Source organism: Amaranthus tricolor, chromosome 14, assembly GCF_026212465.1.
Source record: "Amaranthus tricolor cultivar Red isolate AtriRed21 chromosome 14, ASM2621246v1, whole genome shotgun sequence".
Classification (NCBI taxonomy): Eukaryota; Viridiplantae; Streptophyta; class Magnoliopsida; order Caryophyllales; family Amaranthaceae; genus Amaranthus; species Amaranthus tricolor.
In genome coordinates this window covers 6,333,341-6,357,450 of record NC_080060.1, presented here as the reverse complement: position 1 = coordinate 6,357,450, position 24,110 = coordinate 6,333,341, and the positions used below count along the sequence as shown (strand labels likewise).

The 24,110-nt window shown below is 34.1% G+C and overlaps 2 protein-coding genes across 3 annotated transcripts; one reads left to right on the top strand and one right to left on the bottom strand.

Annotated features, from left to right (window-relative positions):
• The first annotated feature begins 472 nt into the window (after positions 1-472).
• On the top strand, positions 473-18,007 carry LOC130800031 (AMP deaminase-like). Of its 2 annotated transcripts, XR_009039356.1 has the most exons (20): positions 490-1,068; positions 2,258-2,430; positions 2,640-2,844; positions 3,263-3,441; positions 3,579-3,630; positions 3,798-3,925; positions 4,015-4,194; positions 4,448-4,515; positions 4,643-4,785; positions 5,981-6,042; positions 10,670-10,783; positions 10,965-11,105; positions 12,029-12,181; positions 13,367-13,420; positions 13,946-14,056; positions 14,154-14,327; positions 14,407-14,487; positions 14,701-14,799; positions 16,280-16,409; positions 16,536-18,007. XR_009039356.1 is itself a non-coding variant. In XM_057663362.1 (19 exons), exons 1-19 carry the CDS (start codon positions 723-725, stop codon positions 16,346-16,348), a joined length of 2,532 nt encoding a protein of 843 aa, XP_057519345.1. In that variant the 5' UTR covers positions 473-722; the 3' UTR covers positions 16,349-18,007. The 2 variants fall into 2 exon arrangements, 1 of the variants encoding a protein (XP_057519345.1); XM_057663362.1 differs by having other exon boundaries at positions 473-1,068; positions 16,280-18,007.
• On the bottom strand, positions 17,744-22,888 carry LOC130800032 (uncharacterized). Its single transcript, XM_057663363.1, has 5 exons — positions 22,507-22,888; positions 20,115-21,359; positions 19,345-19,488; positions 19,048-19,228; positions 17,744-18,183 (listed from the first exon to the last, which is right to left on the bottom strand). The coding sequence occupies exons 1-5, from the start codon at positions 22,744-22,746 to the stop codon at positions 18,005-18,007; spliced, it is 1,989 nt and encodes a 662-aa protein (XP_057519346.1). The 5' UTR covers positions 22,747-22,888; the 3' UTR covers positions 17,744-18,004.
• Between the last annotated feature and the right edge of the window lie 1,222 nt (positions 22,889-24,110).

Here is a 24,110-nt window from a genome sequence, read left to right as displayed (position 1 = left end):
GTAAATACTTTAAAATTGTAAGTGATTGCAGTTGTATAAATTGATCAGCATAAGAATTTAATTAGTTACTTTAAAATTATAAGTAATCACATTAACGTTATGAATAATTACTTTTAAAACTTTATATATATATATATTAAATCACCCCAATCGAAAAAGGAAGTATTTGGCAAAATAAATCATTGGGCAATTTTAGCTGAATTTGATACAAATGGTTGGGTTAGATGGTCAAACCAGCCAATGCTAATATTTGGTAAATTAGCTATTTGAAACAACTTATTGTTATGATTAAGTTGCTCAAATCAGCCGATCAAATTAACCACTATAATCAGCTATCAACTACCAACAATCAGTCGTTTGCCAAACACTATCGCAGAAGCAAGCCTAGGATGTCCTTGTCAAGTAGGGATAGGAGAGGGAGTATAATTTGTCGCATAACTATTATAAAAAGATGCCGGGCATTTCTAGTGGGAGAAAGTGGATAGAGTGAGAAACAATTATAGTGAACCAAATGTCATCCCTCCTCTTGAGTCTTCCAAACCCACTCTTATAAATACATACCCAAACACCGTAATTTCATCCTAATAATACGTACCAATAAACGACAGAGTTTTCCTTCACTGCTTGCCAATTATCACTCTCTCTCCCAAATATTCCCAATTGTAGGGTTTCAGCTTCTCACTTTCCTTATACTCCATTGAAATCATAATTTATCAACAACAATGGATAATTACACGCTTCACTTGGCCATGGCGGCACTATTTGGAGCATCGTTTGTGGCAGTTTCAGCCTATTATATGCACCGGAAAACTCTGTCGCAGTTACTGGAGTTTGCTAAGTGTTTGGAGAAGGATGGCGAAGGTGAGATTGGTGGACAGCAGGTTTCGCCTTCTCATTTGAAGGATCTCCGTAGCCGGAAAAATACTGGAGCTTATCGTCGAGCTTCGGCGTCTTTGCCGGATGTTACGGCGATTTCTGGTGATGTTGATGGTGTTGATAAGTGCAATGGTGTGTTTCCTGTTGCTGGTATTCCAGATGGTTTGCCTAGGCTTCGTAATCTTTCTGAAGGTATTGATTTTGAGAAGTTTTGAGTATATTTTTGATTTGATTACTGTTTGAATTTTCCGTTGGTCTGTGTATTTGACTCTTGAATTGCTTGGAATCTTCAAAAAGTTTGTAAGAACCATGTTATTGAATAATCAGTTTTGCCAACATTTTTGGATGGATTGTTGATTCCTTTCAATACACTAAACATAATTCCGATTAAAGCTTGCTTTATTATCTTGAAGTAATGAAGTCTTCAAGTTATTGAAGCGTGAGAAAGAGGTTTTGACTTAGATGGTTGGATGTAACCATTCTTAGTTTTTTTCTATCACACTCGGTGACATGGGCATTATCGGCTAACTATAATTGAGTTATGCGTACTCGTAATACGACACCTCTTTCTGTGAGTTCATAATTCTGATTTTTCCTAATTAAAATTTCTGTATATTGAAATCTTGATCTTCAGGATACACTGTTCAAAATCAGGTTTACAAAGGTTTGAAGATGGTGACATTATTGATGGTTTTAAGTCCATTTCTGTTGATGTGAATTGTGAAGCTTAGCTGTTTTTCAAGCACAATCTAGATATGAAATTGTAATTCTGAGATAAGAATGCTTTTACATTTGATTTTAGGATTGATGGGGAGGAATGGCTAGAGCCTAGAGTTAGTAGTAAAAAAAATTTAGTAAGTGAAACAGCTTTAAACTGTAGTGTATGAATGGATTATAGCTTTTTAAAAGCAAAAGAAATAATAATTAATGTGAAATTCGGAAGTAGAGTTCACTAATCTAAGCTAGTTCTTTATGCATTAGTATTTAGCCTTTATGCTGTGGTGCTATATCTTGTGTTGCGTTATCATTTTTGCACAATGAATATACTTATTCCATTCTTTTTGATATGCAACACTTCCTTTATGGTAAGTTATAAAGTACTTTCTACACTTCCTTTATTTCTTTACTGTCTTCCAGTCTCTCTTGATCATTTGGCTCCCCCACATATTTCAATATCTCTCCTCTTTATGTATTGCCCCTACAGCTCATGGTAAGTAAGAAAAGATGTATTATTTTTAAATTGTAGTGAACAAATATGAACTAGTTTGTGCATGAGGAAGGGCTTATGGGTCCTTCGCTACTTTGCATTCTAGTTATTTATGATTTTTTATGTTAATTTAGAAAAAAGATATTGTTATTCATAACATCGCTTTTGCATTAGGAAAAGCTGCTAGCCTTGCCAGTTCAGCTAGTAGATCTCTTTTGATGAGAGCGACCTCTCCAAAATCCCCTGTTGCCAGTGCCTTTGAAAGTGTAGAAGCGTCTGATGACGAGGAAGACTTTGTGAATAATTCTAAATTGGATCCTACATATTTGCATTCAAATGGAGATGCTGTAAGTTGATATCTTATGGCAATAATTTGGGTTGTAGAAGGAGCATAATTTTTTGTTTGTGAATTTGCTCTCATCATATATCTTAATTGGTTTTTCTGTCTAAATTTTTCATAATTTCATTTTCTTGAGCCCTTGATTTTGAAATACATCCATAGGAGGTTATAAAAGACAAAAGTTCCCTTGTATATAATGTGTAAATTCTTGATCAGGGTCCAGAGTTGAAGAACCAACATGAAGACTCAGCCGATAATACTAACAATGGAGACCAAATTCCTGTAACTACTTCAAACATGATTCGCTCACATAGCATATCTGGTGACTTGCATGGGGTTCAACCTGATCCCATATCTGCTGATATCCTGAGAAAGGAACCAGAGCAGGAAACGTTTGTACGACTAAAAATCTCTCCAAGTGGTACAATTCCATTTATTCATGATTTTCAACAAACCTTGTATTTTTTTTCTTGTTTACTCATTATCTTGGGCTTTCTTATGGGATATTTGGTATCCGTTAAAAATTCTGATTTCATTTACTTAAGTATTTTTGGTTTTTTTTTTATTTGTAACTCAAAATACCACTAATATACCTCTGACCTGTCTTGGTCTTGGACACCAAAATTATTATCAAGAAAGGAAAGGAAACAATATGCTGTAAAAAATATTATAATAATATTATGAATTTATGATTGACTCGTGTGGTAAAGTATTGGGGATGCATATACAATGGTTCTCTTAGTATGTTAAGCAGGAGTGCAGTTTTATTCCAATCTTCATTACTGATGTTTTGACGTCCTTCTGGAATTTTCTTTTAATTTGTCTTATATATGTGCCAGAGACACCGGCATCTGATGAAGTAGAATCATACCTGGTTCTTCAAGAATGCCTTGAGCTACGGGAAAGTTATGTGTTCAGGGAAAGGATTGCTCCGTGGAAGAAAGAAATCATATCTGACCCAAGTACTCCAAAGCCAAATCCAAATCCATTCTATTTTACTCCCGAGAAAAGAAGTAATGTGAGTTCTCCAACTCACTTTTCTTTAGTGCTTTTCCTTTGTGAAACGAATTAGATGCGAAATTAAATTTTGTTTCAGAATTGTATTTGTATTTCCTTAGTTGCTCAGTTATTAATGTTTAATGCATGTACTGACAGCACTTTTTCCAAATGGAGGATGGAGTTGTCCAAGTTTATGCTAGCAAAGATTGTACATACCTTTTCTTTTATTTGCTTTATCCATTGTTTATTTACTTTTATGGGACTTCATAAAGGTTCCATATATATATATATATATATATATATATATATATATATATATATATATATGTTTGCTTACCATCTTTTTTTACTTTTTTGTTTTTTTCTTTTGCTTAGCAAAGGAGAAGCTATTTCCAGTTGCTGATGCAACAACATTTTTCACTGATTTGCATCACATTCTACGAGTTATAGCAGCTGGAAACATTCGGACCTTATGCCATCATCGACTTGTGCTATTAGAACAAGTATTTATTCTCATATAGTCTACATTTGAATGATTGTATGTTTCCTAGACTAACCAATATATGACATTTTTTCAATGACTTCTTTCTAGAAATTCAATTTACATTTGATGCTGAACGCGGATAGAGAGTTTCTTGCCCAGAAGAGTGCACCACATCGTGATTTTTACAATGTTAGGAAAGTTGATACTCATGTTCATCATTCAGCATGCATGAACCAAAAGCATCTTTTAAGGTTTATTAAGTCAAAGCTAAGGAAGGAGCCTGATGAGGTAATGCTCACAATTTGATTATTCTTTTATTTTCATTAGCTATTTTGCATTATGAACTATCATCTTTTTGTAGGGTTGTGATTTTGTACTAGAATACTTGAATACATGATAGTTCAGCAATTATAACTTATAAGTTATAACTGGGTATAATTTCATCATTAATATTTAAACATATATGTTGGTTTACCCACCAATCTCCCTTCACACATTTGTTCATTTTCCATTATTTATCTTAAGGTTTCGTCCTTCTCAGGTTGTAATATTTCGTGATGGGACGTATTTAACTTTGAAAGAGGTCTTTGAGAGCTTGGACTTGACTGGGTAAGCAAGTGATTTCATGCCACCTTTTAAGGTCTAGTTTGTGTTTTGCACTTTCTTTTTGATGCATTTGAAACCTCTAGGGCTGCTAGAACTTCTGGTAACTTGGTTTTTGCATTGGGATGCACAGTTATGACTTGAATGTTGATCTTTTGGATGTTCATGCTGACAAGAGCACATTCCATCGTTTTGACAAGTTTAACCTCAAGTACAATCCTTGTGGTCAAAGTAGGCTAAGGGAGATTTTCCTTAAACAGGACAATCTCATCCAAGGTTGGTCATGCTCATTTCTTATTCAATTAGTTGTTTGGATTGTATGAGCTTCTATTCTTTGTGCAATGTACTTTGATGATACGTTTTTGATGGCACTTTTGTTATTTATTAATTGCTTTAAATGATTGAAAAAATGCACCTATGAAAATGGAATGTAGGTTTCTTTAATTTTAGGGTTTGGAAAAGGATCACATTGGCCTTGTTGAGCTATGATTACCTCTAAATGGAATACGAAAAACTTGCCGAATCAACCTCAGTTTGTGCAACTGAAGTAGCTTAGGTTAATTTATTATGTGAACTGTTTCATCCATCTTTGCTTTAGCATCACTTCTTGCTTCGTGCAGTTTATTTTTTCTAACGCCATAGCAAAAGGCTCCACGTGTTTGTAAAGTGATGAACTTACATTGTTGAATAGCATATTGACTATTATTAGTGTTGATGGCTACTTTTAATAGGAAAAGGGTGACTCCCTCATGTGGAATTTTGTCATGTATAAGAATTGACCTAATCATTTTTGTGTAAGATAAGCAGTTTGGACTTCGGAGTCTAGACTCTGAAGGGCATGGCAGCTGGAGTCATGACTATACTACATGTGTTTGATTAAAAGAATAGAGGAACTTGAGATTTATATTTTTTTCATCTACCTTCTTTCCACATTCACACTATGTTTGAAACTTTGAATGGAAGGAAATGGAGGAAAAGGAAAGGAAAAGATTTGGAGGGATGAGAGATCCCTTATTTTAATAAGAAAATGGGAAGGGATTTGGAGGGATTGGGTGGATGATTTTTGTTAAGGTATCAATCTTTTTAAAGTTGGAAAGATTTGAAAGGAAAATTTTCATCTCCCTTCCTTTCCCTTCCTTCCTAAACAAACAAAAGCTACATCCCTTTCATTTCTCTTTCCTTCTTTTCCCTCCCCCTTTGGCATTCTTTCCTTTCTTTTCTCTCCAAAGTTGTTATCCAAATATAGTGCCAATGTTCACTGTTTTGTTTGTTAACTTTAGAGTTCAATTTAGAAAAGACCTCTCACTCTTTTTTTGTGTGTTTCTTTGCATGTTTTGTAGGGGCTTTCTTGCCTCTCTAGCTCCTTTTACAATTTAGTTTTTGTGTGTTCATTGTTGCTTTATGCTGTCCAAGAGAAGTGTTTCCTCCACTTACATGTTACTTCCATGTCGTCTCTCTTTTCTTGCCACAGGACGTTTTCTTGGGGAGCTGACCAAGCAAGTTTTCAGTGACCTTGCTGCTAGTAAATATCAGGTAATGTTTCACCAACTATTAGTGCTTTGCAATTTTGTTTATGTACATTTTTGGCAAAGATAATGATAGCAAGGAATACATTAAATTCTAAGAAACTTTGGTACAAACGAGTTTCAGCAATATAAGTTTAGAGTTTGTTGGTAAATCTAATTGGCCTTAGAAGTTAGAAGTGGATACTCGGGGGAGTAATTTTTCTTGCATTGTGTTTGATGATCTAATATTTCCTGTGGAGATGGGATGGGGTGGGGAGTATTCATCTTCTACAAGTGTTTGGATGAGGTGATTTTAAAGATAACAAATTATACTTCGTTTGGCAGTTACGTGTTAGGTTGTGAAAGAGAGGGGAAACGAATTAGGTGAAATCTTTTTTCATTTTGCATTTGAGCCTAGGCAAGATTCTATATTGCATCGAGGATAGGCTGGATTCAATGTTGACTTCTATTATGTATAAGTATTTCCTTTTGGGTGCTCCAGATTCATTAAATAGTTTCACTTGGGATACATTCGCGCACATTTGAGCTTTTACGATTTTATCAGATAATTGACGAGGCTGAAGCTAATTACTTTGTACGTATAAGTTAGGTTGAAAGATTGGCAATTTTGCCAATGTTACTACTATTTTTCAAACTATTCCACATGAAAGAAACCTTTTGAAGGCTGTGTGTACTGTTCAAATTTTATGTATTTCATTTATTTTCTCACAAAAATAACCAAAACTTGTTCGACAAAATGATTATTAAAAAATTTAGTATATTTTAAAAAACCAAAAAGGAAATACGAAAACTACTACATGTGGTTTTAACTTTACCATTGGGTCAACTTAAAAAAAAATAGCGACCATACTAAATGGTAGCCATTTGGTCGCTATAGGCATTTAGGGACCCTAGAAGATGTTATCATTGGTATTTAATATTTATACAGACAAAATGGTAGCAATGTGCTCGCCTTTTGGCAGCAATTCGTTGGCGACTATTACGTGGATACCACCATTCTGGTTGCCATTGGCGACCAATCACTCTAGTAGCCGTCTGGTTGCCAACCACCATAAAAAAATCATTATCATTATTTTAATTTCTTTGGCCACATTAATCTCTTTTCAAAACTCGTTTTTGAAATTCATTTTGACACCCAACGTCTTCAATGATGTTTTTCCCAATAGGCTAATAAATCATAAAAGAACTAGAAATTGAACCTCAAACCTCATGCCCTTAAGGTAGTCACACAACACTTTACCCTCTAGGCCACAAATTGTTTAGTAATTTTTCTTGTAAAGTGTATATACTAGTGTCACGTTATTCGGTGGTTTAACCCGTGAATCACGATTCGATTCGCTGGTTCGAACCGGGGTTTTTTTGCCGATTGAATCACTTATGGGAATAAATCGGTTTTCGACGACCTTTTTTTACTTGGACTTGGAAATTTCACCGCCTCACCAGTGTTCGGTACGACTTGTACGGATAACGGTGCTTGATACATATCCGATACGCCGGACAAAAAATGGGGACGACATATGAAAGGTAGAGGGAATATATTATAACTATACCGTCATTTTTATTTTTTAGGGTTTATGAATTTTCCAAAACCCTAAATCTGAAAATCAAAACCCCTAACTTTGCTGCATCAAGGGTCGAAAATTAGGTCTTATGGTCGCCCAACTGATGAAAGTGCATAAGAATCGTCTTTATGGGCATCATCATCATTCTTCGTATCTTCTCCACTGTTGTTCTCTATTGTTGATATGCCCTTTCTCTATCTTTCTATGTATTTTTCTTCATGAGCAAGAGATCACGTGATACTGCTATACTTTTTTTATTGTTTTTTTTAAATACTTGAGAACTATTTATTGTTTACTAACACAAGTTTCTTTTTATTTTTTTCTCTCTCCCTACTAAATTTTTTATTCATATTTATTGTTTAAAGGCAGTTGTTCCCCCCTCTTTTGTTTCTCTCTCCCCCCACTAATTTTTTTGTTTGGTATATTACTTATATTACTTCTAAAGCAAGCCCACCTAAGAATAATGACGGTCGTTTATCCTACATTTAATTTTTATTGACTATATAAATTATTCAAAATTTTTAATTTTTTATATATTTAGGCAATTTCAATTTTTTTTAATCTTATTAGAGAAATTTTTTTACGTATCCTCGTGCCCATATACAATACTAAGACGGTGTCCCCGTATCCTATTTAGAAATGACATAGCGGATACTAGGATCTGTATCCGATACTCATACCTGAGTCCAGGTAACAAAGGCATGATATTAGTTTTATTTAGTGTAATATTATCATATTAGAATACTATTAGGTGTATCAGTATGATATTAGTCATATTAATGTGTTATAAGTCTAATTAGTATAATAATAGTTGTATCAGTTTAATAGTAGTCGTATTTGTATAGTATTAGTTGTATAAGTGTAGTATTAGACATATTAGTATCTTTTAAGTCATATTTGTTTAGTATTAGTTGTATTAGTTTAGTATAAATAGTATTTGTTTAGTCTTAGGTGTATTAGTTTAGTATTAGTCGTGTTAGTATAGTTTTAATATATTATTAGTCGTGCCGGTATTATTTTAGTCGTGTTAGCTACTTAGCTTATTATTAGGTGTATTAGTATAATATTAGTTTTATTAATAAAGTATTAGTCATATTAATGATGTATTAGTCGTATTTATATTGTATTAGTAATGTTAGTGTATTATTAGTCATATTAAATTGTTGAAATTCTCTCCTTTTTTGAATAATAATTAGAATTTAAATATAATAATAATTTAATATTAATTTAAAATAATTAATCTTAAACAAATTTGAAATAATGGGTATGTTTTGTTAAAATTGTGGGATGTGTATTATTTATAGACATGAATGTGAGCGAGAAAATTCCCTCCATGTTCCTTTTGAATTTACGACCAATTTGTGATTAGTCAAACTAAGACTAAAAGACAAAATTAAAATAAAAAAAAAAATTAATTAAAGAGTGGTCGCTATAGGCGACCAAAACAAGGTGTTTGTGAATTTCTGGTCGGAGTTTCATCTCTTTTTGTCGTAATATAAATATACAGAGTTGAATTATTACCAGAGGCAGTGATGGTCGCTATAGGCGACCAAAACAAGGTGTTTGTAAATTTCTGGTCGGAGTTTCATCTCTTTTTGTCGTAATATAAATATACAGAGTTGAATTAAATGATGCAAGACAATTACCAGAGGCAGAGATGGTCAAAACAAAACTTGGTACTTCCCTCGTAGTAGTATGTCGTCGTCAAGTTCATGTTCTAGTAATAATATTTGAGCAGCTGTAAATGATAAGATCTAGAGCTCACAAAGCCACGTAATTTGTCAACCATGGAAGAATGCGTGGTGTAACACCTATACATAACCCTCATGGCCCCTGTACTGGAAGAGATGACATTAATGAAGTCTCCATTGCTGAAGAGCTTTAGTGGATTGGCTTTATATTTGACATTCTAATGGATGAAGGATTCAACCTTCTATTAGTCGTCACTTCACTGTTTACAATTGACTTCTTTCTCTTTACTTTTGGGATTTTAAAGGATGTAGGATTTAACCATGATATCAGTTTTCAATATTAGTTGGTTTTGGAAAAATAAAACTTTTCCAATGATTTTGAAAAAATTGAGGAATAAAACAAAAATGTTTTTAGTTCTCATAAAATATTGAACCGAAAATTAGAACAATACCAAAGGAGCCCTTAGAAATTCAGACCGTTTATTTTCTATGTCCTTTTCAACCTTGGAGGTCTTGTGAACACAAACAGGAGAAGTAGCGGAATGGGTTGAATATTGAATATCGCAAAGGTTGTTTAAGATCATGGGTGAAGAATAGCTTGCTACGAGAAGGAGTGGAGATTTTATTTCGATTAACCCTTGTGGAATCTGACGGGATAATGATTTTAAAAAGATGTGGGTGATTTGTTCTTTTACCATCCTATGGTCTATATTGTCAGAAAGAAATATGAGAATTTTTAATGATCGATTTCTATGGGTAAAGGTGGTCTTTTTGGCGTCACTTTTGGGCTAAGGCACATGAATTATTTAAACATTGCTCTCTTGATGATTTATGTAGAAGTAATTGGAATGCGAGTAGCTATCTTTATTTGCCTTTTGGGATTCCTCATCCCATTGATGTATGGCATATGTCTTCATTAGTAAAAAAATTTCATCATCAAAATAAAAGTTATTTATTTGATTGAACATTAAGAAAGGGCTGAGGAGAGGATTATTCTATCATTGTTTTGTTCTAAGGAAATGTTCCTGATTTATTTTTCAATTTGGTTTTTTGAAAATATTGTATATTGTGTTTACAATCCTAATGGTTATGTGTGCATGAAGTACTACTTATACTTTGCCTTCTAATCTCCTGTAATGAGCCTTTCCTCGAGTATGTAGCATGTGCATTATTTACTTCAACAATTCGGTGAGTTGCATGTGGTTAAACATATTTGAGTTCGAAGTTTATTATATGGTAAAGTATTCATGTAAAATAGTCTTTGTCATTCGATTTTTCTTTTCTAGGAAAAAGTATATTTGTGGGTTTTTCTTTCTCATGGTTTTCACATTTTTGAAAATCTCATCAATGTATTAACACAATATGAATTTCTACTTAACAGATGGCAGAGTATAGAATATCAATATATGGTAGAAAGCAAAGTGAGTGGGACCAACTCGCCAGTTGGGTTGTTAATAATGACTTGTATAGCGAAAATGTTGTTTGGTTGATTCAGGTATGTTCTGCCCTATGCATCAAAAGGTGCATTTATGCTTATTCAAACATTCACCTCATTTGATACTTGTTTATTCCTTCTGAGTTCAATCTATTGTATTCCAATTGGATAGTTCTTGTTTCCTAGGCTTTGTTCTGATTATGGAATTATGTTTGCTTATCCTTTTTGTCTTTTCCCTCAGATACCAAGACTGTACAATGTATACAAGGAAATGGGGATAGTTACATCATTTCAAAACATGCTTGACAACATCTTCCTACCTTTGTTTGAGGTTACTGTTGATCCAGATTCACATCCTCATTTGCACCTATTCTTGAAGCAGGTAAATATGTTTTCACAACTTTCACCACCAAATCATGCTCTCTGTGAGATTACTGCTGCAACTTCACTAAATATGTCGAGCAATGTAATTAGTGAATTTTAAACTGTTTGCTTTTTGTTCTGCTTGTGTCTGCCATGAGCATGATTAGGATCATGTGAGGACTGGAGAGGTATTGGTAGAATTTGGAGACACATTTTTAAGGATTATATTTCATTGATAATTCCATGAATAGCTGTTGAAATTGCTTTTTAAATAATTTGGTGTTAGCTTGATGATTTTCAACAGTCTTCAAGAAAGTAATATTGGAGTTGGTAGTTGAAGTCTTCTAACCATGCTTCCCATCTCTTATATCTTCCCTAAAACCAGCGGAGGAAAATAGGAGTCTTCCATATTACGGTTTTGAATTGTAGTCGTGTAAGCTGCTAACAGACATGCATTGCAGAATCATACTTAGAGTCGTAGCTGCCATAGCATAATTTTATCAGTTGTGTCCTTCATACTTCTCATAATGGCCTTGTGCCATTTGTATTGGTTAAGCGTCATCGTTGGCCACATGGTGTAATACATAAAAATACTTCCATTCATTGATGGATAATTACATTGTTGCCACTAGTTTAGCGTCCCTCAATAAAAAAATATTTTTCTTCTGGATATTTTTTGACCCTGTTTTTCCGCATTGACTTTGTAGTAAAAAGGAATTAATCGAGCCGTAGCTTTAGTTTTAGCCTACATACTGTTGATTCACATGTTAATAGCCTAATAGTACTTTTTTAATTTGAGATTATACAAATGAAATAGAAATTGGGAGCTAAGTGAAAATTTTTTGTGTTTGTTTTGGAACAAGACCTGAAAAATGTTGTTCTCTTGTTCTCTTAAAATTGTCTTAATATGCTTTTGCTGAATTGGATTATGTTGCTCTGTAGGTGGTTGGACTAGATCTGGTGGATGATGAAAGTAAACCTGAACGGCGTCCCACAAAACATATGCCTACTCCTCAACAATGGACAAACATTTTCAATCCAGCATTTTCGTACTATGCTTATTACTGTTATGCTAATCTCTACACTTTAAACAAGGTTTGATCTGAGACTTTTTTCATTATAACTACTAAATTGTTTTTTTCTCTATCCATATTCCATCTTTGTCATGCTGTGCATACACCCCTCTCTCTTTGCCTCTTTCCGAAACATTCACATGGTGGGAAAACAGAATGAGGAAAGAAAAAACAAAAGAGAACTCCTGCGGTGCAAGAGTGTTAACTTTCCTCCGAAAAATCGTAATTAACAATAGAATGAACATTATGACGACTATCAATACTTTGACTTCAATGATCATTGTAGTGCTTCTCTTGGATTCTCTTTTCTCACGTGTAGCTTGACATAAACAGTTGACTATAACTTTTTCCCTTGTAAACACTGGACTTATCTTGGATATTTGCATCCTCATTTGTCACGACTTTTGGACCTTCATATGATTGTAATGATAGGTATTTCCGCTAGAAATTTGTCTCTTATGAACATATGGATCACACTTTTGATGACCCTCAAACATGTTTTTCCTTATATGAACTTCAATGATTTTTGGACTTGATTCTCTATTTGGAACTTGCATATAGTAATCACAAAAACTAAATAATGAAATATTTGTTAAAATTGTATCCAATTCATAAAGATTATCCTGATTTCGTTCATCTTGGACAATTGAAGTTTTTGATTTATATCAATGAGGTATCTTCGGTTGTGTCTGATTATGACTTTGAGTTGGACTGCTTTGCAAAACATGCGTTAAGTGCGTTAGGGGCCTTGAATTTTTCGAAAATGACCTGATACATTTTAGTAATGAATACACTTATTTGGAGTTTGAGTGAAGAAATTTAAAGCACTTGGTCCTGTCTGGTAACTAAACAGTGAAGTGTTCTGTTGTGTGTCCGGCCATGGAGAGGGTGATGTATTGATGTAATAGTACCTCAAGGCTCAAGGATGCACATATAATGTTGATTGAGAGATGGTTGTTATAAATAAGACGTAATGTCTTCATTTGATGAACTAAATGAATAATCTGTTCTTACTGGTTTGGCTCATTGAACTAGTTTTATATCGAATCTGGTTTATAGGCTTAAGCACTTTTGCTGTTTCTGAATTCAAAAAAAAAAAAAAAAAAAACTGAACATGGTCACTGTATTTTAGATCTTGCAACATTATGCGTTAGATGCTTATTCTATACCACATCGTTACTAATGAGTCCCTTATATTATCTTGTAGCTGCGGGAGTCCAAGGGTATGACGACAATTAAATTCCGTCCACATGCAGGAGAGGTACATCTAAATTCTCCAGATATTGTTACGTATCCCCTCTCCCTAAGCTTAAAAGTTCCCTACTTAATGTAGCAGCTGTGTTGAGAGTAAGTTTTGTAAATGTTTGATGATGTGGTTTTAATAGAATCTGTTGAACCCTCAAGGAGTCATGGTTCACATTAATGACCCATTTGGTTATTGGTATTCAATTGTGATGAATGAGAACTAGTTTGAGTGTTAATTTTGATAAAATGTGTTGTCATTCTATGATAATGAAGTTCTGATCCTCAAACGTGTTTTTTTTTTCACAAATTTCCATTACCTTTTAGTTCTTGTACCACCTTCCCGTGTAGTAATGGGTGAAAATAAAGTTTTTCAAGTAATATTTCTTGCTGAATTACATTATATTTTCATTACCATTCCCACCATATAATACCAACAACCAAATGACCCATAAATAGTTCATTCCAGAAATGATGGCAGTCCTCAGTATACGAATAATGAAGCGATTTGCATATATATAAACTTTCTTGTTTGCTGTTTCAGGCTGGTGATATTGACCATCTGGCTGCAACATTTCTCACTGCCCATAATATAGCACATGGGATCAATTTGAGGAAATCTCCTGTACTTCAGTACCTTTATTATTTAGCACAGGTACACTGGAGGTTACGAGAGTGTCTGATTGCATTAGCCATCATTTGCTTTTTGTTTCAGTAGATATAGTGACGAGCTTCTATGTTGTTTTTTGCAGATTGGTCTGGCAATGTCTCCTCTTAGCAACAATTCTTTATTTCTGGATTATCATCGTAACCCTTTTCCTATGTTCTTCTTGCGTGGACTTAATGTATCACTATCAACGGATGACCCGCTACAAATTCATTTAACTAAGGAGCCATTAGTGGAAGAATACAGCATAGCTGCTTCGGTGAGTATCCTTTTTTCGTGCAGTTGGCGTTGTTGATGAACTTTACTCTAGTGATCTAAAGTCATTGCACTTCTGATAGGTGTGGAAGCTTAGTTCTTGTGATTTGTGTGAGATTGCTCGCAATTCAGTTCTCCAATCTGGATTCTCTCATGCCTTGAAGGTATCTTGCTTATTAGTAGTTACATGTATTCGTATATTTGTCAGGTTTATAATTCTTTCATCCTGAAGAACCATGATAAGTTTTTAATGAACTCTATATGATAGGACAAATGATGATGTCTGCTGTTTGTGTTGATCCTCATAACATGACATTGTTTATGACATGTTAGTGTAATAGTGGCTAATTGCTGCAACTTTGTCACCATTATTGCAGAGGCACTGGATTGGTGAACACTACTTTAAAAGAGGTCCAGATGGGAATGATATCCACAAGACAAATGTACCTCATATACGAGTTGAATTCCGTCACATGGTAAGTTTGTTGATGATTGGAAATATGAAAGATTTGGCTTCGCTAGTTCTCTAATCTCTTCATCTGAAATCAATAATTACGTGCACAATTGTGAGATGCCCAAAAATTTGTGATTTTCTTTTGGATATTGGTGATTTTTGATGAGAATTCCTAGAGTGTTCATTCGGGTCATGTGTTTAGGGTCGATTTTATGTTGTGTGCATATGGTTTTTACATAATAGTAAATCCATCTTGAAATCGGGTCAAAGTCGGGTTTAGTTACAAGATCAGGTGGTTGGGTTGTCGATAGGGGTGTTCATTAGCGGGTACCCGCATTTTGGGTACCTGGTTAGTTGGGTAACGGCCTGTGTCCCGGCCCAATTAATGCAGGTACTCGGATAAGTCAAGTCGGGACACCGGGTCCCCGATTTTTATTTCTTTTTATTACGTTAACTAAAAAAAAGATTAATTTTATAGCAGCAACAATAGCATAATGATGAACATATACCTACTGATGCTCCAGGAGGTTGATATTTTGATGCATGAGATCTTTGATATATACTGATCCTACTAGGTGCATTTTATGTGTATGTCCAACTTTTATTTTGTTGTCTTAATCTTGTTTTAGTCAAGGACTTGTTATTAGTTAGTTTCTTATGTTTAAGAAGTTAGTTAAACCTCTCTGCGGACCTGACTAGGGATAGAAGCAGTTGGAGACGCCATATCCATGTCTTATATTACTGATGTCCTCTTAGTTTACCTTTTAGTGTCCTTAACCTCTTGCTTTAATTGTTTCCTTTCTATTAGTTCTTTGTTTTCTTTTGAAATGGTCCTTCTTTTATTTTTTGTAGGCCTTTTAAGTTATTTTTCACGTGTTATTACGTCTCTTTATCTTCCTCGAGCCAGGGGCTCCTTTGGCCGCGCTCTCCTTTATGGGTATGAGTTGCCGCCGTCTTTCCCTCCCTAGACCCTGGCCTTAATTTTCTATGAGCGGGATATATTGGGTATGATGATATATATATATATATATATATATATATATATATATATATATATATATATGTCCAGTTGAAATATCAAATTAAAAACAGAAAAAAAGGGTATTTAATTTTTTTAAGCGGGTCACCGGGTACCCGCTTCAATTAAATTTTGGCCCATGATCCGACCCGGTTAAAGCGGTTTTTAAAAATTGACCCGCCATGTATATTTTGCGGGTCGACGGGGCGGGTTGGGTTTTTCTGAACAACGCTAGTCGTCAGGTCAGTTTGAACACCTCTAAGAATTCTTAATATTGGTGATGATTGAATTAACTTGTCAAAAAACCAAAAGAAGAAATAATTACTCTTTAAGGACCTTTTCTTCTTAATCACTTCCTGAATTTATAAGGTCAATATTTGCCTATCTTAATGAAAGGAGGGGCAACGCCTCCACCCACCTAACGACGTTTGCTGCTACTTAATTCAAACGGATACAAAATATATGCCATTTTTGCACTTTGCAGATATGGAGGGAGGAGATGCAACAAGTTTATCTGGGAAAAGCAAATATTCCTCTTGTAGTTGATAAGTGATACATGAACAACATCAAAGTGGTCAATGGTTTTAAGATAATTTAACCTTGCTTCAACTGAGGTAACTCATAATGAAGTCCATCTCATGCAGTTGATTAGTTCTTTCTATGGAATATTTACCTATTCATACGGTGGTGAACGTCTCATACTCTTAAATTTTTTCGTGCACCTGCCTTCACACTCACAGTGCTTTCAAAGGGCGTGTTGCTGAAACTGCACAGTAGTTGTATTCATCGATATGTTGTGTACATTAGATGTGTGAGGCTGTCATACACACCGTCTGTCGAGGGTTACGGAATGACAAGTGTATCAAAAGACCGAATCATACATCGAACTTATATAGAAGTATTAAATAGGTTAGAGTTATAGTGAAGTCTTAGTTTCAAGGCTTGTTTACAAGGGAGCTTGCTAAGTAGGAGCATAAATAAGTAGGTGAATTTTGAATAGAGCACCTTCACAAAAGTTATAATTTTGTTAAATTTTCATCCTTGAGGTTGAAATATAAATAAAAGAGAGTATTCCTTTTTATTTATTTTTCGAAAGAAATTACCTATTTATTTAAATGTTTAAGACGATTATGGTTATTATCAATCATTTGTAAGCATGTGGTTAATATTTATTTGTATTCGGATTTGATTAATAGCGAATATATATCTCCAATGAGCATAAGTAACTTGCTTCCTGTTTTTGTGCTAGTAGGCAAGTGCGTAGGCTTGTCTTTCAAAATTGTCAATTATCTCTATACAACTTTTTATATTTGATCTCATTGTACTAAAAATAATAATGACAGTTAAAAAAATTAATAATAATAATATTAATAACAACTTAATAATAATAAAACGAAAAGATACAAAAAATTATCAATAGGAAAAAACGCACATATGTTGTGTTTTTACCATGAGAAATGCGCATGAACTAAGCCAAAACACTATATGTATGTTTTTCGTACATACAAATTCTTGTGAGAGACGGTCTCTTTGAAAGACTATTTTTATTGGGCTGGTCCATTATATATTTTTAAAAATATTATAAGTAGGTATTAAGAATGATGTAAGTAGACATTTAAGATATTAAAAGTAGGCATTAAAGATACGGTAAGTATTAAGAGTAATGTAAGTAGACATTAAGAATACAGTAAATAAGCATTAATCTTTAATGGGCTAGACTTGAGGTATGTCTCTCAAAAAGACGATCTCTCAAGAGACTAGCTGTTGAAATTTTTGGGTGAGTTGGTGATGACTGAAGTAACTTGGTCTATGAATGACTTGTAAAGCTTCAATTATGTTATTAGTACCTATAAATTTATCATGCACTATGTAAGTACTATATTATCGAACTCTTGTACAGTTGTACCCATGTCTTAATTAATGCGTATGTAAATATCCAACTTGACAATTTTATGAAAAAAATTCAATATTTTAAATAAAATTAAAGTGTCTAAGTGTTATACTAGTAAACTATAAAATTATTACGTTAGTAAGGACACTGATTCGACTTCTCAGCGGCATCGATTCAACTCTATGAATCGAACAAAATCGGATATCTAAAAGGTTAAAGCTCAATATTGTTATGAACAGAGATGTAGTACAGAAAATGAAAAACATTCAATACAAAAAAAAAAAAAAAAAAAAAGGTGCCTATTTGGTAGATTCCTTGTTATCTCAAGTAATATTGCCACACTACAGCTATCAGAGCTACCACTACAACCTTGAAAAATAGCTTAGTAGGAACAGTTCTTGTTGATGAAGATGAGACTTGGGAGATTTGTTCCTCTTCCAATTGTTTTCCCCTCAATCTGGCAAACAACTGATGAAGCTTGTTGCCCTTGTTCTTGGCTGATTCAAATTTAGCAAAAGGGTATGGTTAGTATAGGACATGATAAGTTGATCAAGTATAATTTGGGACTTGGGAGTTACAAATCATCTCTGTCAAAGATTATGCTTAAAAATTAATATCTGAATTTTCGCAAAACTACCATAGAAATCTGGTCGTCCCTTTATTTTGATGGGGCCAAGAATTCATACTTCTACGGTTTCATATCATAATGAACTAGATTAAAATGGCTTACTAAATCGTGTTCACTTCTTATATATGTGAAGTGGGAGAAAATGCTTGCCACTAAAGGTCAATCGAAATTCGGAAACTACCTTTTTGTCATCATAAACAAGGTTAAGGTTGTGTTTAATGGCGTTGGGGTAATGGAATTTTAATACGGAAAGACTTTTCTTTTCCATGCTATATAAGGAGGTTTTGTTAGCATAAAAACTTTAACTGCAAGAACAACAATATCAAATGATCAGATAATTTCAATTTTTCTGACTGAAATTGTCACCTGCTACCTCATATGTCAAATACAGGAACAGCACTGATATTCTATATGGTATATTTTTTTGGAAAAATTGTGATTAAAAAGTAAAAAACTATTGACCCATTACTAAGGAATCTCAGGAAGTTTAAGCTTTATAGCAAACTCTTGCAGATTAGAGTAAGAAACCCAAATCAAGGTTTGACACATGCATATCCATGGGTTCTTAGTTTTCATTGTAGTGCATTCTTTTTTTTGTGGGGGAGGGGAGGGAATGTTGGAGAGAGGATCTCAGCTCAGAAAGAAGCCATAATGCAACACTAATATTGCTTTTATATCAGTATGTTGAGCATTGATCCAAAATATAAAGCAAATACTGTATTTACGTATTTACCTTTTTCTGCTAGTAGTCTTTCCTCTTCATTAGCACGCCTCCTTACTACATTGAGCAGTGATCCAAAATATAAAGCAAATACTGTACATGTAATTGTGATAACATTGTAAGGCATGCTGAAGTCAGGAGTTGTTAATGGCACGAGCAATACTTCTGTATAAGCCAGAGCAGGACTTCTTTTCTGCACTCAAAGGGAAGCATAATATCATATGTACAATTAAGGATCTATTTTTATATATTGAAACTGCGAAAATGGCATCTAAGTAAGAGAACATAGTACTAAAAAGTTTTAGGGACCTGCAAACTTGATAATAAAGGGGAAACATTTGAATCTTCAGCAAAACTTAGACTTGAATGGAAATCAGGAAAGCTGATTAGAGCCGATGGAATGTCAAAACCTTGATTGGCATCTGGGGGGTATTCATCGATGTGCAAAAATCCCTGAACACAGAAAAACACTTGATGTAGAAATAAACATAAACCTTATTCATACGGCCAAAAACTCATATGGTTAAAAAAAAATTACATGCCCGCAGACTTTGCAACCAAATGCTTTTTAAGAAAAAAAGACCTTAGAAATCTGATTTTATGTCATCATCCCCCTTTTTAAAAAAGGGATGACGAGGGGGGATACATCTCCCTGCCATAAGAAAAAGTACAGATACAACATGAAGAAACATATTTGTAGCTGTAGAAGTAGAAGTAACACTTGCAATCTATAAAAATGTGCCATTAACAACCTCTGCAGTGTTATACAGGAACCAGTTTAGATAATTGCTAGTTCTGTCAATACAGCATAACCAGACAATGATTCAATAAGCTTAAGTAGGGACTAGGGACTAAGGTTGACAACATGAGTACTTCACAATAGCTCCTCTTGAATCCTGTCACCATTTAAATCAAAATTTTCAAGGATGAGTTTTTTTTCTGTTTTCTTAATCCTGTCAGCACATCCAACTGCCCTAACAACACCACCACCACCCCCCCTCTGATCACATGACCGTTCTTGATTCTATTCGTGACAGTAGAACAATATAAAACAGAAAACAGAGATAATTCAAGCATACCTTATCAAAGTCCAGAGAAAGTGCAGCTGACTTCATGCTACAGGGAAATGTCAAGGACAACTCCAATTCTCCAGGGGATACCTTGTCTTCAGAAGGGGAAACACGCATCTTTCTGGTGACATTAGCAGCTGATTGAATTTGACCATCGATATGTATCTGTAATGTATGATAATATACCTTAACATACCAAGGGACAACTTGGAAAACATTGATATGCAATTTGCAATTGTCCCCAGAAGCACAAGTACCTACTAAATGTTGATGGTGACCAGAAGATTTCAAAGAGATCACAATAGCACCTCGTTCGTTCCCACTTCCCATTAAGAATCTATTGGCAAGTAATGGTGCTTTGGAACATGACCAAAGTACAGGGAGTTTCCAACTTAGGGCTAAATCAAATGGTTTATCATAAGCATAGTTCTCAATGAATGCATAAAGAATAGATGACTCCTTGTTTTTTAAGTAATCATCGACTTCTCTAATCACCTTATCAGGCATAGAAGATAACTCAAACACTGGATTAGCGATCGAAAATTCTGAAGTTACAAAATCATGGTCAAGTCCCTTGTTTTTCAGTTCAGAGACTAGGCCCCCATCCAGTTGAAGATAAATATTGCTATATTTCGCAAGCAGACATTTATTGTTGACTTTCCTTCCAAATAATGTGCTTACGGACCAATTTGGTTGCATGACAGAGCCAGTGCTATGAGTCTTAGCCCATCTGTGATTCACAGGCTGGAGAACAACAGTAAGGGTCTGTTCAAGTTTAATTTCTGAATCAACACCTTCTGAATCAAAGCCACTGGAAACCAAGTGAAGCCTTTGAGAATGGTAAAATCCACGATAAATAGATGGCCTATCCATTAGTTCAGCCAGACCAGCCTTATCACGACAGGGCAGTAACTTTAGCCACGGAGTCAGGTTCTCTGTGCAAGTGGCTTCACGTGGCAGTGTACCATACCTCAAATTTCCTGATGATGCTCGAAATCCCCAGTCAGGTGCAGAATAAGTAGTTGAAGACTCTAGGAAGTTTATAGAAGCACAAAACAGCCCTGAAAGGGTATGGGTCAAATTTTTCCATAAAGCATCAACCTGAGACAATGGAGCATCGAAAACTGCCCATAGTTCAACTCCAGGAGGCTTAGCATTACTACTTGAAATAGCATCAAATCCACCCCAATGTTCGTAGCTCCAACGACCCTGAGTGAAAGACAGCTCCATTTCCTTGATGTGAAACTTGTGAACCTGATCAAACACAAAAGATGTCGGATATGGTGACTCAATAATCCCAACTTGAGTATATTAATGATGTGGAAGGATTAGAGGCATGAAATGGCATATGGGTGCATTTGAAGTATTGGTGAATCTGTGCATGGTCTTGCAGGGACTTGATGGTCGCTCGACCTGTTCTCGACCAAGTCGAGAAGAAATGCTAAAGATACTGATCTCTCGCCCAACCGACGCTCGACCTCACTTAAACCGCTCAACCGGGTCAAGCAGACATGTTGAGCATTCTGTTTATATGCGCGGGATGTTATGTTTTCAAATGACTTATCATTTTGTTTCCCCTTGTTCCAAAGCCTATAAAAGGTTGTTTTACATCATTTGTATAGAATAAGGAGGATCATATAGATCAATTCAATTGGGAATTACAAAATGAATGCCACATCAAATCTTAGGGTTTCTAGTGAGAGGAAATACTAAGAAGGTTCTTCAAGTAGAGTTTGGATTATACATTGTAATCAAAAAACTCTCGATCAATAATATTCATTTAATTGTTTTGGATGGGGTTTTATTGTCTAATATCACAGTGATATTAGGATTTTCCCCACGTTCCACATTTGTGTGTTTTCTTTAGTTTTGCAATTCTGTTTTTCATTCTTTGTAGATAATTTCATTGTTCATTCCCATTTTACTCTAACAAAAGATTATCGCTCAAGCATATCCTCCGTGTAAAGAGATTGTCTGCTTGGACTGAGATCTAAAAAAATTGAGATGATACCTAAGAACAATGAAACAAAAGCGCCATCATCAATCATTTATTAAATCTTGAATCTGATCAATGTTCAATAGAGTATCTTCATTGTTCATAAATCTTGAATCTCATCAATGTTCAGGTTCCTGATTGAACTTAAAAACCTAGTAGAGCAAACAATTTCACTATCACCATTACAACAGCATTTAATAAGTAAGAATCACCTAATTTATATGTAAATTTGCAAATTCAGGTATGCAACAGTCGGAAAGTTGAATTAATCGGCATCATCAATCATTTATCAAATCAACACTAAGCAACATAAAAATTGAGCTGAAGCTATAATTACCACCCCTTAACACCTAAAATTGATCCAAAAAATTGAGTAAAAGAAAAAAGAAGAGGAAAGGAACATACAAGCTGATAGATAGCTTTAGGAAAGAGATGAGGGTGGTAACCGCCATTGTTGGAGGAGAATTTAGCTTGAGAATCGAAGTGAAAATGAGCTAGAACTTTCCGATCGGGCAACGGTCTAAGTAGCAGCTCTTCATTGAACTCCTCTATTCGTGCTTTATCTTCAGTGGCAGCCAATAGTAAAGCGGGGAAGACGAAGCAAAACACTACTAGGGAGGAGAGAATTCCCATTGATTCAGCCATTGATGGATTTATGACGGAGACTGTCAAATGGAAGGAGCAGACGACAATAAGGACGCCATTCGAGTTGAGTTTGCTGCGATGGTGTAAATAAGGGCTCTTTTATGGGATTTTCAACTTTAAATCATTGAAATTCTATACGGTAACAAGTGTTTTTGAAAAACCAAAATTGTTCTTTATTAAGATTTGTTTATAGTATAGTATTTTGAATATTCCACCTGAGAAATTTAATTAATATATTTGATATATATTTAGAAGATAAAATATATTTATGTGATATTTTATTAGATTCGTCTTAATGTATATTTTTTTATTATGTATTTTTTATTATATGTATTTAGAGATATTAAAGTTTAAAATTTACATTGAAAATTATGCAAAAAGTAAATGGGAAGAACAAAAAAAAACGAGGGAGTATAAAATTTGTCTACTTATATATTCAATAATATTAATAAGCAAAGAAATATTAAAGTAACCGTTAAATCCACTTTTTGAAAAACTTTTTTCTATAAAGTCTTTTAAAATTCTACGATTCCTCATTCCTTAAACTCCTCTTACATAAACTCTTCTTTCCCTTCATTGTAACCTAAATTCTACCTTATTTTGGATTGTTGTTGAGATATACACTCTTTTTATACATTTTGAAGTAATCTTTCATTAATTTAACTTTCTTTGAGTTTATATATGTGTGCAAAATTAGGGTTTTATTGCTTTTATTATTATGTTAATATATTTCATTTCAATTTTCGAATATGTTTCAATTACTAGTTTATTATTTAAAATTGGGCTTAATTGTAATGCATGTTTGTTATTTAATATTTTCTGAAATTGTGAAAATTAGGATTTTAATTTTGTCTTTGATTTTGATTTGCAGAATGAGTAAATTTGTGATGTTAAGGTTTAAATGGTTGTGTGATGATATTGACTTAGATGTAGAAAATAAAGATAAGGTTACTTTGTTAGTTTTGATAATGAATTGGAAAGATTAGTGTATTAGAACTGTAAACTTATGACTGATTTTCCTTCATTTGCATATGTTTGAAAAATAAAACACATTAAACTGAATTGTGATCAAGACTAAATGAAAATGTTTGAGAATGAGGGTACTAACAATGGTAGATTTCAATTTGGAGATGATGAATTTTTCTCTACATAAAAATAGGTGTGCTTTGAATTTAAAGGCTCCCTTCGGCTCCCACCCTTAGTAAGGATAAAAAGGTATTCCATTAAGACTTAATGAAAATCTGTAAAAATTAGAGCATTTAGTCTACATCAATTGATAAATGCATAAACATATTATTATTGTATGAAAAAATCTTTTTAAAAAGTTTACTTTTGTTTCTTAAAAACACGTTGCTAGAATTTTT

Coding starts and splice junctions, on each gene's coding strand:
- LOC130800031 (XM_057663362.1), top strand. CDS start 723: ATGGATAATTACACGCTTCACTTGGCCATGGCGGCACTATTTGGAGCA. Junction 4,195..4,447: donor TAAGGAAGGAGCCTGATGAG/GTAATGCTCACA, acceptor CGTCCTTCTCAG/GTTGTAATATTTCGTGATGG. Junction 14,800..16,279: donor GAGTTGAATTCCGTCACATG/GTAAGTTTGTTG, acceptor TGCACTTTGCAG/ATATGGAGGGAGGAGATGCA.
- LOC130800032 (XM_057663363.1), bottom strand. CDS start 22,746: ATGGCTGAATCAATGGGAATTCTCTCCTCCCTAGTAGTGTTTTGCTTC. Junction 19,489..20,114: donor TTTCTCTGGACTTTGATAAG/GTATGCTTGAAT, acceptor TTCTGTGTTCAG/GGATTTTTGCACATCGATGA. Junction 19,229..19,344: donor CTTTATTATCAAGTTTGCAG/GTCCCTAAAACT, acceptor CTTTGAGTGCAG/AAAAGAAGTCCTGCTCTGGC.